At 42.2% G+C, this 18,997-nt stretch overlaps 1 protein-coding gene across 16 annotated transcripts in view; it reads right to left on the reverse strand.

Annotated features, from left to right (window-relative positions):
* Positions 1–18,997, reverse strand: part of si:ch211-285f17.1 (sickle tail protein homolog) — a 422,785-nt gene that overhangs the window by 107,488 nt on the left and 296,300 nt on the right. For all 16 annotated transcript variants that reach the window (XM_060921371.1, XM_060921379.1, XM_060921372.1 and 13 more), the window contains one exon: positions 10,832–10,925. In XM_060921371.1, the coding sequence (XP_060777354.1) occupies positions 10,832–10,925 (94 nt within the window). The remainder of the gene's footprint in view (positions 1–10,831; positions 10,926–18,997) is intronic.

Here is an 18,997-nt window from a genome sequence, read left to right on the forward strand (position 1 = left end):
CACTGAAATCAGTGACCCAAACAAAATGGCTCACATCAGTATCTAGCCATCACATTATTCCTGTAAATTTGGGTTTCAAAAATCACAATAGTGGTTGGCTGAAGTTACACCGGATATAGTGTGGGCCACAATCAGAGATGGACAAAGTACCCAACTTCATTACTTAAGTCAAAGTACAGATCCCACTACTCAAATGTTACTCCAATACAAGTGAAAGTTGGACAGTCAAATTTTTACTCAAGTTAAAAGTACTGAAGTACTTGCTTTTAAAAATACTTAAGTATTAAAAAGTACATTTGTCAACACATTGTTGTATTATTGCCACAGCGCTTATAAAACCTAATGCCTCCAAAGCAACCGACTGGATTCACTGACTAGCTTGTAGAAACTGTAGAATAAATGCCTAGTAGAATGTTACAAAATGAAACACAACTGAAATGAAAAAGAGCCAGTGTCATTTTATTTTATTTATTTATTTTTTATTTGTAACACTCCTTCCCACCCCCACAAAGCAGCATGGTATGTTCCTTCACAGCTCTGGCAGTGTGTGCACACATGCATGTGTATGTTAATTATTAAGACAGTGGAATAGCTGCAAGTGCAGCTTGCTCAGAAAATAAAAATGACAAGCCAACCTGCTAAAAACCCAGGTCCACACCTCTAGCTTAATAACTGCCCAACAGCAACACTGCTTTAAGCAAGACATTAAATAAATAAATAAATAAATAAATAAATAAATAAGCAAGCAAGCAAGCAAGCAAGCCCATCATGTGACATCAAAAGAAAATTCCAGCAATTTGTTGTGACTGACTAGTACAATATGGCCCATCTCACAGGTCTCGCGTGTGTGCGCGCGCACACGTGCAATTGTATGTCTTCATGCACACATGAATCTGCCTGTGGAATCATGGTGGTTTAATGTTAAGCTAGCTAGTCAGTGAAGCTCCAACTGACATGCTAGCAAACTCTTTTCAAACTCAATCATATTGGGTAGCTAACGTTACTCTAAAAGAAAGTTTTCTACATTTTATTTGGCAAGATTATGTTAAAACACTTCTGAAAGGACTTCAGATAAATTAATGTTATTCATGTTCGCATAACTCCGTTTTTACATGCTAACTAACGGTGTCCAAGTTAACTAGCTATGTGTTAACGTTAGCCATGAACAAGGCTATAGCAACTTGGCGGGCAAATCCACTGAAAGTCATTTGACTAACCAGACTGAATAACTATTGTGACATTATTGCTAGCTCTAAGAGCACATAAAACTTCATTACAAGCTTTCTCTTGGAATAAAACGTTTAAATACTTCAATATGCTTCTGCAGGTTGGAGGGCAAGTTTTTGTAGGCTATGATGTGGTTCGTTTTAGGCAAACAAAGCAAACATTTAAAACAAAATTACTCTTTATTCCTTTCAGAAAAATGAAACATGGGTTCTAGGTAAAGCCATGAGTGCATGTAATCCCCAGAAGAACTGCCTCCTTCCATTCTGCCATCAACTGATCATGTTAAATAATGCTGCAGATCTTGATTTTATCCAGTCTATGGATGAGATGTGACCCTGGTGATTAATGATAGGCTCTCAGTGTCACCTGTGAAAAAAACAATCACGTTTTCAAAAAAAAAAAGAAAAAAAACCCCATCCACTTTCAAAGCTGCTTCATAGTAACGAGTAAAGAGGACCTTGATAGAAATGTAATGGAGTAAAAAGTCTGATATTTGTCTTTCAAATGTAGTGAAGTTAAAGTCATAAGTTGCCCAAAAAAAAGTACAGATATTCAAAAAGTGTACTTAAGTACAGTACTCAAGTAAATGTACTTCATTACAGTCCACCTCTGGCCACAATAGCGCCACAGGGCAAACCAAGAACACTAAATGCTTTGTCAGATTAGGGCATGAACGCACTTCCAGGACAAGACACACTGAAAGTAAAGAGGCATCTTGGTATTGTATCTGAAAATACATTTCTATTGAAGTTTCTTTGTTGATGTAAGGTACAAGGCCCATATCAACTGGCTATACTGACTCAAGTGCAGTGCATAATACAGAAACAACCAGTAAGGAGAATACATGGGATGGAGCATGTTTGGCTGGGTTATTTTCAAGATATTTTCTGATTCAAAAAAAAGGCATGCAGGGAACCCTGCATTCTGGTTCTAAGAAGCATAAAACATCCTTACAGTATCTACCATTATATCCACGATGCATATCAAGTGTAATGCAGGCAGTGAACAAGCAATTGGTGAGGTTAAGACCCTTTAGTTTTTTTTTTTTAAATACAGGAAATTCCTCCACTTCATAGTCCATTGCCAGTTTATCAACCTTCCCTTTGGGTTTGGCACCCTGGGTATTGACAAAAGGTATGCAAGTCACCTTATAAGCCCTCTGATATGCCAGGGTCTATGGATAGGGATAATTGACCAATTGATAAACAGGAAGCTCAGCTAATGTGGAATACCTACAGATGATGTATGCAGGGTATTTTTTTGCTCCATTTGAAAATGTTTCTGGGGGGTTGGGGGCAACATGGTTTCCTGAAGACTGGACCTGCAGTCCCAGATGAACAGTTAGTTCATTGTGGCACAGTAAATCATACAAGCCTTCAGAGCAACTCCAGCATACTTGCATGTTGTTTGCAAGTGTCACACATTCTCTTAAAAGCATATATGTAGAGCCATGGCCTCACTTTCGTTTATAAATGCCTTGAGACCTCAAGAATGGCACAGGAATAGTTTTAAGTATTAACAATAAATCTAATATAGTAATTTTTATGATTAAAGTGATTCGTGTAGGTAGTGGTCTGAGTGGATGACTTTGACGTCCATAACGTCACAGCAGGAAGTCTATTGGTCTCATCGCCATTTCCGCTTTTCTAAAATACAGAGCTGACTGCAACTCCAATCCTTCATTTTGAGCTAATTTATCGCCATGCCACGTAGATGTGTTGCTGGCCAGTGCAGCAACATGACAGAAGCTAGATTTACATTGCATTCATGGCCCAAGAATGTTCAAACTGCAAAAATTTGGACATGTTTTGCGAGAAGTTCACGGGCACGTTGGGCGGCTATGAAGTGATCTCTCCTCTGCTCTGCACATTTTACTGAAGACTCATACAAGACCTCTGATCTGTTGAGGAGCGTTGGCTATAAGCCCGTATTGAAAGATGGTGCAGTATCAACAATTAAAGGAAAAGAAAACTACAAGAAAAGGAAAGTATTTATTTATTTTATTTTTCTTTTAAAAGGAAAGCGAGTTCAGTTGCACCAGTCCTCCTGGAGTGAGCCGAGGGTTGTTGCTAAAACCCGGGACAGAACATATCGCTCGGGCAGTGACCTCCCTGGAGTTGTTGCTAAAACCGGTGATATTCCGTTCCGTCCCGGGTTTTAGTAATTGCCTGAGCCCAGCAGTAATGGCGGACTACACAGTATGAAGAAAAGTGAATGAGTGGACCAGTCGTCTTATTTCTAAACTGGATATTACTGCCACCTCTCCCTTACGTGGAAGAAGTGAATGAACAACTGAAAGTCAGATTCACAAAACACAACACGTTGTTTACCTGCATTTAGATTAATACATGTAACTTGTATTGTGTGTTTAAGTTACCGATATAAGATTATTTAATTTGCTTCAGAATGTGACTGTCTCAGTTCATCTGATTATTTAATTAGCCTTTTACATTTTATCAGTGAAAATGCATGCATGTATGTGTATGTTGCATAAGTTATAACACCTATCCTGTTTTAATGAGAGTCAACCCACAATCAATGAAGTCAAATCAGTCTTAGTTGAGCAAGTTGGTAACGGTATTTCTTACTTTCACTGTAAATTTTTTATTTATATGACTTTGGTCTATAGCTGTATAAGGCCTCGGCCTTAAAGGAACAGTCCACCGTACTTCCATAATGAAATATGCTCTTATCTGAATTGAGACGAGCTGCTCCGTACCTGTCCGAGCTTTGCGCGACCTCCCAGTCAGTCAGACGCAGTCAGACGCGCTGTCACTCCTGTTAGCAATGTAGCTAGGCTCAGTATGGCCAATGGTATTTTTTGGGGCTGTAGTTAGATGCGACCAAACTCTTCCGCGTTTTTCCTGTTTACATAGGTTTATATGACCAGTGATATGAAACAAGTTCAGTTACACAAATTGAAACGTAGCGATTTTCTATGCTATGGAAAGTCCGCACTATAATGAGAGGCGTACTAACACCTTCTGCGTGCTTCGGCGCTGCACATCGTTTTTTTTTTTTATTGCGACAAAAACAATAATTAAGATGAAAAAACAGAAATCTGGAGTGTGCATAAGTATTCAGCCCCCAAAAGTCAATACTTTATAGAGTTGCCTTTTGCTACAATTACAGCTGCAAGTCTCTTGGGGTATGTCTCTATTAGCTTAGCACATCTAGCCGCTAGGATTTTTGCCCATTCCTCAAGGAAAAACTGCTCCAACTCCTTCAAGTTAGATGGGTTGCGTTGGTGGACAGCAGTCTTCAAGTTGGATTGAGGTCTGGGCTTTGACTAGGCCGTTCCAAGACATTTAAATGTTTCCCTTTGAACCACTCCAGTGTAGCTTTAGCAGTACGTTTAGGGTCATTGTCCTGCTAGACCGTGAACCTTTGTCCCAGTCTCAAACCTTTGGCTGACTCAAGCAGATTTTCCTCCAGAATTGCCCTGTATTTAGTGCCATCCATCTTTCCTTCAGTCCTGACCAGCTTTCCTGTCCCTGCAGATGAAAAACATCCCCACAGCATGACGCTGCCACCACCATACTTCATTGTAGGGATAGTGTTCTCAGGGTGTTGGGTTTGCACCACACATGGCATTTCCCATGATGGCCAAAAAGTTCAATTTTTGTCTCATTTGACCAGCGAATATTCTTCCATGTGTTTGGGGAGTCTGCCACATGCTGTTGGGTAAACTCCAAACGTGATTTTTTTTTAAGCAATGACTTTTTTCTGGCCACTCTTCCATAAAGCCCCACTCTGTGGAGTGTATGGCTTAAAGTGGTCCTATGAACAGATACTCCCATCTCCGCTGTGGATCTTTGCAGCTCCCTCAGCGTTATCTTTGGTGTCTTTAGCACTATTCGCACGGGATTAGTATTACCTGTGAACCTATAGTAATTTGTAAATTCCCACCCAACCTCTGTGTTAAATCCCTTGCATTCGCACGGGATAAGCAAAGTCCATAATTTACTCAATTTACAGACATCACGACCGGATATGTCGTAACATCCTGTACTTCAGAAACACCCATTCAGTCATGTCCCGCCCTCCCGCCCCAGTTAAAGACAGCTGACAAATCAGAAACACCCATTCAGTCATGTCCCACCCCAGTTAAAGACAGCTGACAAATCAGAAACACCCATTCAGTCATGTCCCACCCTCCCGCCACAGTTAAAGACAGCTGACAAATCAGAAACACCCATTCAGTCATGTCCCGCCCTCCCGCTGCCACTCGGCAAAAGAAAAAAGTGTAGACACAGGCTTTTTAGCTTACAAATTACTATTCTGTTTATTATTATTATTAGAAAGCACATCGAGTTTAGTCCTGCCTTGGCCAGTGCATTCTGAAAGTATGTTTCGGTCTGTAGCCAACAATGCATGTTATTGCAGATCATATCTCTCCACACAAACTAAAGGTGCAGATGCCGACTTTTTCACGGCTTTTTCATGGACTGTAACGGCATTTGCTTATGTAGTAATTTTAATACAGATTTTACTCTGATGAAATTATTCAGACACTCCAACGTCCCCCCAAAAAAATCGGATCTGCACGAGCCGTGAAAAAGGCGCGCCGTTTGCATCCCTGTTTAAACTCATAGGTTAACCGACTTTAACCAGCTAATGAGGCTCGGTGGTCGGTCAAGATTTTTTTTGTTTTCACCATCCCTAGTCCATGGAGGATATGGCCTGGCTATAGCAATGAAATATTAAAAATGTTCTTTACTGAAAGCAGCCACACAAGTCATCCAGGTCAAAAATCTTCGAGCTCTCCTCTTGGATTTCTTGCTGTTTTTGGGAAGCGGATGGATTCCATGTAGTGTGGTATGGGGCACGACTACCACTTTCCCCTAAAACAGTACTCATGAAAATTTCAATCGTAGCCTCCATTAGCCTACTCACAGTAACTGGAAAAGATATAAAACACGCAATTACAATAACAAACACGGACATGCGTATTCGCACGGGACTAGTATTGTCACTGGACGTCTGTGTTTGACAAAATATAGTAGGTAATTTGCGGCGGAATTATTACTTTACAAATTACAGACATGGTGCATTCGCACGGGACTAACATCTCAGACATTCTCTGCAATTATTACAAATCGCCAGAGGTTCACAGGTAATACTAATCCCGTGCGAATAGGGCTTTTGTTGCATCTCTGATTGTTGCCCTCTTTGCCCGGTCTGTGAGTTTTGGTGGATGGCCTTCTTTTGTCAGGTTTGTAGTGGTACCATATTCTTTCCATTTTGCTATAATGGATTTAATGGTGCTCCGTGGGATATTCAAAGTTTGGGATATTTTTTATAACCCAACCCTGATCTACACTCCTCCATAACTTTGTCTCTGACCTGTTTGGACGCTCCTTGGTTTTCATGTTGCTTGCTTAGTAGTGTAGCGGAGTCAGGGTCCTTCCAGAACAGGTTGAGTTATACAGACATCATGTGACAGATCATGTGACACTAATTGCACACAGGTGGATCTTAATCAACTAATTATGTGACTTATGAAGTGAATTGGTTGGAGAAGCTCTTATTTAGGGGTTTCATAAGAAAGGGGGTGAATACTCATGCACACTCCAGATTTCTGTTTTTTCATCTTAATTGTTTGTGTCACAATAAAACAATTATTTTCACCTTTAAAGTGGTAGGCATGTTGTGTAAATCAAATGGTGCTAACCCTCCAAAAATCCATTTTAATTCCAGCTTGTAATGCAACAAAACAGGACAAACACCAAGGGGGATGAATACTTTTGCAAGGCACTGTAGTAACTCGTAGCAACTCTTTACAACCGTGGTGAGCAGAAAAATATCTCAGCATGCAACAGACCACATTGGGTTCCACTCCTGCAGCCAAGAACAGGAAATTTCGACTCAAGAACAAGTTCCTATTAAAGTGGCCAGTGAGTGTACTGTAGGTCATTTATGGCATACAGTGGCGCTTCCTCACAGGTATGGACAGGAAGAACATACAATTCTTTCTGAACAGCACAGAAAGACTGACTTCACACAGCAAGGTGCTCTTGCAGAGGGGTCATTTATTTTTTTCTCTTAGACAAGTCAAGTAAACCATTTTTTTAACTCTTCCTCATACAGCAGTACCTCTACTGTTTTTATCAATGTCCACTGTGAATAGCTGTGTATATGCATGTGTGATAAATGCACATTTTCTTTTGTATACTGGCAGTTCTGACACAGAAATTTTGGAATTTTACTCACATTTTGATCAATGAGACCCCAGTGGTCTGCATTAAAGCAGACTCACCCTTCCCAGAATCCAGTCTGTTGTTTTTGTTTTGAAAATCACATGAATGCTACTCCAGTAGCTCTCTCCGTAGCAAAACCTCTGCTAATTCACTGTTCGTGATCCCCTTTGAAATCCGTCTTGCACTTTTCTCCATCTATGTATCACACGTGGAAGGTTTGAATAGAATATGCCTGATATTTTCTTTCCCTCATAGTGTCTGCGAGATGGACGAGACTGGTTGTGATCCATTACAACAGAATCATCATATGAAAATGGAATGGATCAGTTGAAGGAAATTAAAATATAACCACTTTGATAAAATATCTTCATTTCATGTTACACCTTATGATCTCTGGCTTAGAATGTTGCCAGAAGCTTGCAGATTGTTTTTCAAACAGTAGAATATCCACAGATGCGAAAACGGCGGCTCACTTACTTAGCACAGAGGCTTCTGGGAAGGGTGAGCCAACCCCTTTAAGCCCTTTACTAGCCGGTCTATGTATACTCTGTTGCTTCTCTGTCTCTTAGCAAGTATTTTCATGCAATTTGTTTCATTAAATCCTTAGCCTTATTTCTTGTTTCTCCAGGGTTTTTATTTTATATTCCATGCTCTGCATTTTGTGTTTAGACCCATGCCTATGTGATTTATGATTATGGATATGCCTCCGATTACCCTGCCTGTACCTTGACCCCTGCTACATTTTATGGCCACAATTCCTGGATTGCCCTTAATCATACAGAACACATCAATTTTACAGACTTGTGTCCTGCCTCCAACTAAACATTATTCAATGTCAAAGTCCCTCCCGTGCCAGAACCTGATCTTCCCAGGCAGTCTCCTGTCCCAGTACTAACCAGGCACCAGCGCTGATCTCCGTTTCCGTAGCCCACGGCCTCTTGCCTATTACATAGCTAGGGTTACAGTGGGGGACCAGTCCTCTGGTAACCACGAGAGTTTGACTCCCTATTAACATCTATATTGCGGCATGCCCCACCAGACCGGCAGTAGGTACCATTTTGATAATGGTCTTTGGTATGACCCAACTGCAAGTAGAATTCGCAATTTCCTGGTCGAGAGACAGACACGCTAACCACTAGGCCAGTTCACCTAGTCATTGGTTACTAGTACGCTCTCAGAAATAAAAAAAAAGATACCAAACTATACGTTTCCTTGTTGCTCCAGTGGTACAGTCAAAGAGACCTTTAATAACTTTGTATTTTTGTATCTTTATTATGTATATTTTACCTGAACACCTTAAAAAAATCCGTAATTAAAAACAATATATGAATAATACAACAGAAATGTAGGATAATTAAACCTGAAGGTACATCACATGCACTTTCCTATCCATCCATTATCCATAACCACTTATCCTGTGCAGGGTCGTGGGCAAGCTGACTATGGGCAAGAAGCAGGGTAGACCCTGGACAAGTCACCAGATCATCGCAAGGCTGACAGACACAAACAACCATTCACACTCAAATTCACGCCTACAGTCAATTTTAGAACCACCAATTAGCCTAACCTGCATGTTTTTGGACTGTGGGGGAAACCGGAGCAACCGGAGGAAACCCACGCAGACACAGGGAGAACATGCAAACTCCACATAGAAAGGCCCCCACTGGACACTAGGCTCGAACCCAGAACCTTCTTGCTGTGAGGCGACAGTGCTAACCACTACACCACCGTGCCACCTTCTGCACTTTCCTAGGTAAAATTTAAAAAAATTCAATAAAAAAACCCCATACAAAACCATGTACACCTTGATGGTACCACCCCAGGAACAAGTACAGAAAAGCTTTCATTTTCATCAGAAACTTCACCATCAGACAGTTCACTTTAAAGCTGTCAAGACCTCTCAGATAATGTGTAAAGTATTGATATGTCTCTGATCATTTCAAAGAGGCTCCAAGTTCACTATTATGCCTAAATGTTAAGCCTGCACTAAAATCCAGAAGCTGATTTGTCTAGAATAAAAAGCCCGTTTTGCCCAAAAAGCCTTAAAGAGAAGACAAACTGAAGACAAACAAAGCCAATGTTGCTCTTGTATGAAAGACTTTCATTATATTGTTACACTGCTGATCTGCTTGTTTCTCTGCTTGGTCGTAGTGGCTCAGTGGGCTCTGGGATCAGAAGGTCAAAGCCCAGCACCACCAAGCTGCCACTGACGGGTCCTTGACCAATGCTGTTAACCCCATCTTCTCCATTTGGCTGACTCTACACACTGACCCTTGCTTCCTAACAAGTTGTGATCTTTGAAGAAAGAATTTCACTGTATTGTAATATACATGTGCAAATCAAGGCTATTTAATGTTTGCTTCATTCATAGAACACCACAGTTGCCTGTAAAGTCACAAGACTACAAATATTTCCACGATATTTTAATCCTCTCAGCAACACACACGGCAAGATAAAATTCAAATAAAATGAGTATTAGAGCATGGTAGTCAAAACCAGACTGCAGATTAGACACACATCCACACAGGAAATGGTTATATTAGTCCCAACCATTGTGGGAGATTAGGGAGGGTTATGAGGACGAATAAAGCAGGAGAAAGACCTCTGACTTCTATTCTGAGCACAGAATGAGGAGACACACTCCACAGCAATCGCCCTGAAATTAGACTTAGGAAAGAACGCAACAAATGTCTGAGCAGTGTGATAATCAAATTCTTTACAGAGAGAGCAAAAAGAGGGTTTATTATAGAGCAGTGAATGTCTCTTAACATGAAAATAAATGACCAAAGTCCAATTGAAAAAAAAGGTTTGCTGAGAGATTGAATCTCTCGCAAAAAAAGCCATAAAATATACTCTGAAAATTTTGATGTTTTTCCAACATTCCTTAAAATCTACAAAATGTTAATTATTTCTAATAAAAATATTCATCATGGGAAGGTCAGAAGTTACTGAAACCCACTGGATGTGTCCTGTAAACAAACATACTGTAGTAGAGTCAAAGGCCCAATAACAACAAATTTATATTTTCTAATCAAATATATCATTTTACTAAGCTGATACCAGTTATTCAAGAACACATTAGTTAAAACAAATCAAAATTTACCTGCCTGAGCATGTACCGAGTAGGAAATTAAAATACAACTCAACCTGTTCACATCCCAGTTGATCTGATATAAGCTACATATTTCAAAATGACCTCACACATATTCAGTCATTCTTAACCTGATACCAACTCAATTAGGACAGATCTTTATGAATTGTGCATCATCGTGACAAGTTAATAAGAGCAATGCAACCTCAATAGTGGAACTTTGGATCCTACATGAGCACGAGATGGACAAGAGCAACCACTGAGCCACTCTATATGTCCTGATGAAGGTAATTTGATCAGAGCTAGCACTTACCCTGGCGTCTCCGTTGCTGGGCCGAGCTGCATGGCTGAAGGCGTGTGCTGGGTCCTTGTGGTAAACCTTCAGGCACGACTGATCTGTGATGCTCCTGTAGAAGGAGAGATCCGCATGGTTCATAAATGACTCCCAAACATCGCCATCAGACCGTGGCCGAGTGTGCCGATGATCATTTTGGCTCCTGAGCTTGGCTACTTCAGGGTGAATAAGGTATGACGGAAGATCAGTGCAAGAAGGAGGAGAGAGAGAGGCCGAGAGGATAGACAAGGTTCCATCAGGCACAGAGCAGAGACACGAAACAGTAGAATCTTCGTCAAGGGCAGAATCCATGAGTTAAGTGTCCCCAAAAAGTCCAGCGTAAAAATAATTTTTCTACTGACTCTTCTGTGGGTTGTACTAGAGACTGCGCTTGTAGTCTTTCAGATCCATTCTAACAGGAACTATGTGGTGAAGGGAACTAACTCAATGTCAGAGTGAGAGTGCACTAAACTCATACTGTCAGTCATAAAGTAATTGTGTGCATGTGGCGGTGTCTAATTTCTGATAGACGTTTTATATGTTTACCTGCGTGTGCGCGCGCGATCTAGATGTAGTCATGTGACCATAATTCAGTCATCACTATGCTGATGATTTCAAAGTTCAGTTTACATCACTATGGCTTCACTGTATAAGGTATGAAGTGGTTGCCAGCTTATTAAAGACTAAAGGGGACGTGTGTGTACATGTGTGTTGTGCCTGTTGAGATATTTAAGTGCAGCAGTAGCAATCCTATCTCTGCAGCTTAAGCTTACTTTTTTTTAATTTCCTGCTACACACAAATGTGTATAACAAACAAGCCATGACAACTGGGTATTCACATATTAGTGCCCCCCTACCCCAAATTAAAGCAAATATGGAAAATTCAAATCTGTCTTTTCTGCTCTTTAGTAACTAAAACGATTTGTAATAGTTATTAACAGAAAGTAATTTATTTATATTCATAGTTCACCAACTGGGCGGCACGGTGGTGTAGTGGTTAGCGCTGTCGCCTCACAGCAAGAAGGTCCGGGTTCGAGCCCCGTGGCCGGCGAGGGCCTTTCTGTGCGGAGTTTGCATGTTCTCCCCGTGTCCGCGTGGGTTTCCTCCGGGTGCTCCGGTTTCCCCCACAGTCCAAAGACATGCAGGTTAGGTTAACTGGTGACTCTAAATTGACCGTAGGTGTGAATGTGAGTGTGAATGGTTGTCTGTGTCTATGTGTCAGCCCTGTGATGACCTGGCGACTTGTCCAGGGTGTACCCCGCCTTTCGCCCGTAGTCAGCTGGGATAGGCTCCAGCTTGCCTGCGACCCTGTAGAAGGATAAAGCGGCTAGAGATAATGAGATGAGATGAGTTCACCAACTGCCCCAACACCCCCCTCCCCCAGGGAGGAAACATTTTCAACTCTTTGTTCATACTGTATCATCACTTCATCAGAACTTTAGATTGAATCAGTTCCCAGGAAATGCAACAATGAGATGTGTACTGTGATCTCCTACTACTTTTTGTATAGGTTAATAACAGGATATTTGAGAAAAGGAATTTCGACAGCAAGTGATCTCACAATACCACTAGGGGTAGAGCAACACACAGTTTCAGAAATACTCAAAGCAGCCAATCTGCTCTTATCGTCTTATTTCGCGTTTGACCCAACTTTTTTTTTTTTGAGTGCGCTGCAGGCATCAATTTCTAACTTCATTTATATTTACAAAATACAATTCAGTTGGTCAGTAAAACTATTGAAAATCTTTGTTCTTTTGTCAGCTAAATAAAGGTTCACATGAATTAACAAATCACAGATTTTTGTTTTTATTGCATTTTGGAAAACATTCCAACTTTTCTGGAAATGTGGTTAGTATTTTTATGAACCAAGTCACTTCATGTCTTAAAGTAATGATGGACTTGTTTCTCTTTACTTAGCTGAGCGGTTCTTGACATGTTGTGGTTATTTAATGTTGTGGGTTATTTACTGCATTTTTATTATTTACCATTTGATCTCAGACGCATTAAGGCGGCAAGAAATTGCACTAATTGAATTTTGATGAGGCACTCCTGTTAATTGAAAAGCATTCTAGGTGACTACCTCATGAAGCTGGTTAAAGCATATACGCAGCGCCATGGCCTCACTTTCGTTTATAAATGCCTTGAGACCTCAAGAATGGCACAGGAATAGTTTTAAGCATTAACAATGAATCTAATATAGTAATTTTTACTATATTACTATACTAACTTTATATTACTATACTAATGATTTATATAGGTAGCGGTCTGAGTAAATGACCTTGACGTCCATAACGCCACAACAGGAAGTCTATCGGTCTCATTGCCATTTCCACTATACTAAAACACACAGCTGACTGCAACTCTGATCCTCCATTTTGAGCTAATTTATCACCATGCCACATAGATGTGTTTTTGGCCAGTGCAGCAACACAACAGAAGCTGGATTTATGTTGCATTCATGGTCCAAGAATGTTCAAACTGCAAAGACTTGGACGCATTTTGCGAGAAGTTCATGGGCACATTGGGCACCTACGAAGTGGTCCCTCCTCTGCTCTGCACATTTTACTGAAGACTCGTACAAGACCTCTGATCTGTTGAGGAGTGTTGGCTACAAGCCTGTATTGAAAGAGGGTGCAGTATCAACAATTAAAGAAAAAGAAAACTACAAGAAAAGGAAAGTATTTTATTTTTTTTTTAAAGGAAAGAAAGTTCAGTGGGCGGCACAGTGGTGTAGTGGTTAGCGCTGTTGCCTCACAGCAAGAAGGTCCGGGTTCGAGCCCCGTGGCCGGTGAGGGCCTTTCTGTGTGGAGTTTGCATGTTCTCCCCAGGTCCGCGTGGGTTTCCTCCGGGTGCTCCAGTTTCCCCCACAGTCCAAAGACATGCAGGTTAGGTTAACTGGTGTCTCTAAATTGACCGTAGATGTGAATGTGAGTGTGAATGGTTGTCTGTGTCTATGTGTCAGCCCTGTGATGACCTGGCGACTTGTCCAGGGTGTACCCCATCTTTCGCCCATAGTCAGCTGGGATAGGCTCCAGCTTGCCTGCAACCCTGTAGAACAGGATAAAGCGGCTAGAGATAATGAGATGAGATGAGAAAGTTCAGTTGCTAAAACCCGGGATGGAATGGGATGGGACATATCACTCGGGCAGTGAACTACCAGCAGTTGTTGCTAAAACCGGTGACATCCCGTTCTGTCCCTGGTTTTAGTAATTGCCTGAGCTGAGCAGTAATGGCAGACTACACAGTATGAAGAAAAATGAATGAGCGGAGCAGCCGTCTTATTTCTAAACTGGATATTGCTGCCATCTCGCCCTTACGTGGAAGAAGTGAATAAACCGAGAACTGAATGAACAACTGAAAGTCAGATCGTTTCAAAACAATTGGTCACAAAATCGGCCTTCAAGAAGCGAGAACACAGACGGGCAAGCTCCAACTCTCATTTGGATAAAAAAAAACAACAAAAACAACACGTTGTTTACCTGCATTTAGATTAATACATGTAACTTGTATTGTGTGTTTAAATTACCGGTTTAAGATTATTTAATTTGCTTCAGAATGTGATTGTCTCATTTCATCTGATTTTAATTAGCCTTTTACGTTTTATCAGTGAAAATGCACGCATGTACATGTATGTTGCATAAGTTATAACGCCAATCCTGTTTTAATGAGCGTCAACCCACAAATCAATGAAGTCAAATCAGTTTTAGTTGAGCAAGTCGGTAACGGTATTTCTTACTTTCAACATAAATTTTTATTTATATGACTTTGGTCTATTGCTGTAAAAGGCCTCGGCCTTAAAACCAGTTCCTGCTGTGATGTCACACATTCAGGCATGGCTAGCTCAGCGGGGCAGCTCAAATGCCAACTTTGCAGCCGATTTTAACTCTCAGAAATATATATATTTTTTATTCCCATTATGCAGCATACAAGAATCAAGGATGGAGATACTATCCACTCAGAAATTTATTTAAAAATTCTGCGCATCTCCTTTAAGATAATGCCAGTAGTGTGTAAAGCGTCATCAAGGTAAACAGTGGCTACTTTAAAAAAAATTTCAGATTTTTCAAACACTTTTTTTTTGTTTCCGCCATAATTCCATACATGTTCCATAGTTTTGGTATTCGACATTATCAGTCTAAAATGTTACCATCAAAGAAGATGATCTTAAATAAAACTGCAAAGCCTGCATTATTGGTTTAGAGAAAATGCTGTTCAATGTTTTAGAGAGGATATGTTTAGAAAGGTAGAGTAGACTGACTACTACATTTTGCTGGAGTGAAACAAAACACCTCTTTCCTGGACTCAGGACTTACCTGACTGGCCAATATAAATAACTGGTAACGATGACTTCCTCATGCATAAGCAATAGGTTTCAGGGGGAGGAAAAAAAAAAAAGGACAAACATTCCTCATCTTTTATTAAACTGGTGTTTAAGACATTAGATACTGGATGCTATGTAACTTCCTCCTATTTAATTCTGACAAGACAAAAACACTCAATGAAGATCACATGCAGTTAGAAGGAAGCGTCCTAATTATGTAGTAATGCTGATCGATTATGGCAAAAAATTATAATCACATTTACTTTGGTCAATATTGAGATCACAATTACTCATTGACTGGAAACATCAAGCATTTATTAAACTTTATTAAAAAAAATCCTGTTAGCCTCACACATCCACAAGGATACTTCATAAACCTGTTATTTTTCTATCCACATTCACTGGATATGCGCAATCAAGCACTCTGATTGGCTATACTACTAGGCTATCAGCTTATATACTGTGAGTAGAGAAGAAGAAAATGGCGGCGTTACTGAACCAACCAAGAACGAAAATAAAAACCTCTACTCAAAAACAAAACCCCCCAAAATACAAAAAAGCAACAAAACATGGAATAAAAATATTTAATGTTTGTGGCAGCGGGGGCGTGGCCAAGCATCAATTTGTGAATGGAGGGCAGGGCCAGAGAAGGTGAGTGACAAAGTCAGTACACCTGTTAATTAACGTTGTGTCTGTGTGTTTTGCAGGGAGGATCGAAAGTAGAAAAGGAGAGAGTGACAACAGAGGATCTCTCCCGACCAGAGCACATCTCAGTGTGTCTGTGTGCGTGTGTGAATCAGCTTCGTAAAGCTGAAAATCAAGTACGAAAAAGTGAAAATAAAAGTTGTGTGAGAACATGTCCCGCCTGCTGCGCTTCAGTATTCCAGTAGTGCCGAAACCCAGGAATACTGAAGGGAATCACACATGGAGTCCTCCCCATTTAAGGACTTCATTCATACCCTTGCTACTGCCCAAGAGAGCCAGCACCAAGCACTGATCACCCCCTGAAAGGAGCAGGAACAATGCTTTGAAACCTTGCTGCTGGCCCAGCAAGATGATCACCAGTCGTTCCGGCACCTGCTTGCATTGGTGGGGTCCTTGAGCACCACCGCAGTGGACCCTCCTCACATCACCCTTACCAAGATGGGGCTGCTCAACAATCCGGAAGCCTTTATAGCACTCTTCGAGCAAGTGGCCGAAGTGTGGGGGTGGCTGGTTGAGCAGCGCGCGGCATGCCCATTACTGCTACTGACTGGAGAGGCGCAGCTCGCCACACAACAGCTCCCCGCTGACAGTCAGCTCGTTTACACGAACCTGAAGTGAGCCCGTCTGCAGTGTGTCGGTCACTCCGTATAACAACACTGCCAGTGCTTCTGGACCCTGACATTGGAGGAGGTCAGCCGGCTGTTTGCATTTGGCCAACAGCTCTGGGACGCCTGCCGGCAGTGGCTGAAGGCAGACAACCGCGATGCCCAGGGGAGAATCATTGACCTGGTGAAACTGGAACAGTTTGTCACACGGCTTCCAGAAGGAACAGCGGCGTGGGTCCGGTGCCACTGGCCGGCATTGCTGGATCATACCATCGAGTTAGCAGAGGACCATTTGGCGGTGGTTCCGGTGGCAGGCGGACATGTCACCGCTCCTCTTTTTCTCTCTCCTTCTCTTTCCTCCCCTCTCTCTCCTTCCCGTCCCCGCCCCATTCCCCCACTGCAGAGGTGGGGGCTGGCTACCCCCCAGCCGGCCCACTGCACCTGTGGTGTCCTCCCATCTTCCCCTTCTGTGTCTTCTCGCCCCAGGTGAGTGACTCCCATATCACCGGTGCAGAAGTGAAGCCTGGGCCAGTATACTGGTGCTGTGGGGAACCTGGGCATCTCCAAGGTCAGTGCTCCGCGATGGAGGTGGGAGCTGTGGTCTGGATCCCCGATGCGCCAGAGACCGCCCTCGATCAGGCCAGAGCGTATCTTATACCCGTGAGTGTGCAAGGGGATACACATCACGTGTAGGTGGATTCCGGCTATAATCAGACCCCAATCCACCAAAACCTGGTGCAAGGTGAGGCACTGGGGAGAAGTTGTGAAGGTTGTGTGTGTGTGCACAGACAACACGATATGATCATGATACTAGTTCATGATACTAGTGCCCGTCCATGTTCTATTTTGGGGAGAAAAGCATAGTACAAGGACGGTGGTTAACCTGCGTCTCACCCACCCGCTGATTCTGGGGACTGACTGGCTGGGGTTTAGAGGCTTAATGGAGCATCCAGTAGGGGGTAGGTCCTGCAATAATGCGTCATGGGAGGATCTTGGTATGGCATTGACTGGGGAAGCTGTCACAGAGCCGCCTATGTCAGCACTGCATAAGGGTGATATGAGGAGTGAGGAGCAGCTCGCCCCTCCTCCCTATCTTGGGGATTCCCTCAAGGATTTCCTGTTAGAGCAGTCGCAAGACGAGACTCTGCATCATGCGTTTGACCAAGTGAGAGTAAGCGATGGTCAAACTCTCCAGCCAAATGTGACACCCTCCTTCCCATACTTTGCTATTATTAAGAATAGGCTGTATCGAGTGATGCAGGACACTCAAACTGGCGAACAGTTAACCCAATTGTTAACCCCAAAGAGCCATAGGGAACTTGTATTCCACATGGCTCACTTTAATCTGATGGCCGGACATTTAGGACAAGATAAAACACTAGCCCGAATAATGGCCCAGTTTTATTGGCCAAGGAATTGTGGGGATATGTCCATTGGTGGTGGGTGCCTTTGCGCCCACTCAGTCTAATCGAGACCCCCTTCGAAAGGATTGGCACGGATCTCGTCAGCCCATTAGATCAGTCAGCGCAGGGATATAGCTTTATTTTAGTTCTGGTGGACTATGCAACACGATATCCGGAAGCGGTGCCTCTCCGCAATATATCAGCATGCAGTATTGCGGAGGTGCTCTTCCATGTTATCTCCCAAGTCAGGATTCACAAAGAAATCCTGACTGACCAAGGCACTACGTTTATGTCACGAACACTTGGCAAGCTGTATGGGTTATTAGGAATTAAATCCATCCACACCAGCATTTACCACCCACAAACAGATGGCTTAGTGGAATGATTCAAACATGCACTTCAAAACTCATTCGGAAGTTTGTAAGCGAAGATGCACACAATTGGGATAAATGGTTCAAGCCCCGGTTATCTGCAGTACGAGAGGTATTGCAAGCCTCCAAGGGGGATTTTCACCATTTGAATTATTATATGGGCGTAAGCCTCAAGGCATTTTGGACGTGCTGCAGGAAAATCGGAAGACTCTGCAACACATAGTGAACACGGCCAGCAAGATCATTGGTACCCCTCTGCCCTCCCTTACAGACATACATCACTCCTATCTCACCTGCAGAGCCATCAGCATCGCTGATGACACCTCCCACCCTTCACACTCACTCTTCAGCCTCCTGCCCTCAGGGAAAAGGTACCGGAGCCTCCGGGCCTGCTCCAGAAGACTGCTGAACAGCTTCATCCACCAGGCTGTCAGGATGCTGAACTCTGTCCACTACCTACCCCCTACCCCTGGTCTGTAACACATTCATTCACACAAGAAACTCTATCTCATCCATTTGCACATCACACTACAATCATTTGCATTACTGCTGTATCTGCTGCTATTGCTCATTTGCACTACTGTTCATATCCACCTCATAAGCTACTCTTCTAGCACCTTCTCCATTACATATATTGTACTGTATTGGCACTACTGCTATTTTGTACATTGTTTGATTTTAGAGTGTATTTTTACCTACATTATCTATATTTATATATATATTGTTTTTCTTAATATAAT

Source organism: Neoarius graeffei, chromosome 5 (genome assembly GCF_027579695.1).
Source record: "Neoarius graeffei isolate fNeoGra1 chromosome 5, fNeoGra1.pri, whole genome shotgun sequence".
NCBI lineage: Eukaryota > Metazoa > Chordata > Actinopteri > Siluriformes > Ariidae > Neoarius > Neoarius graeffei.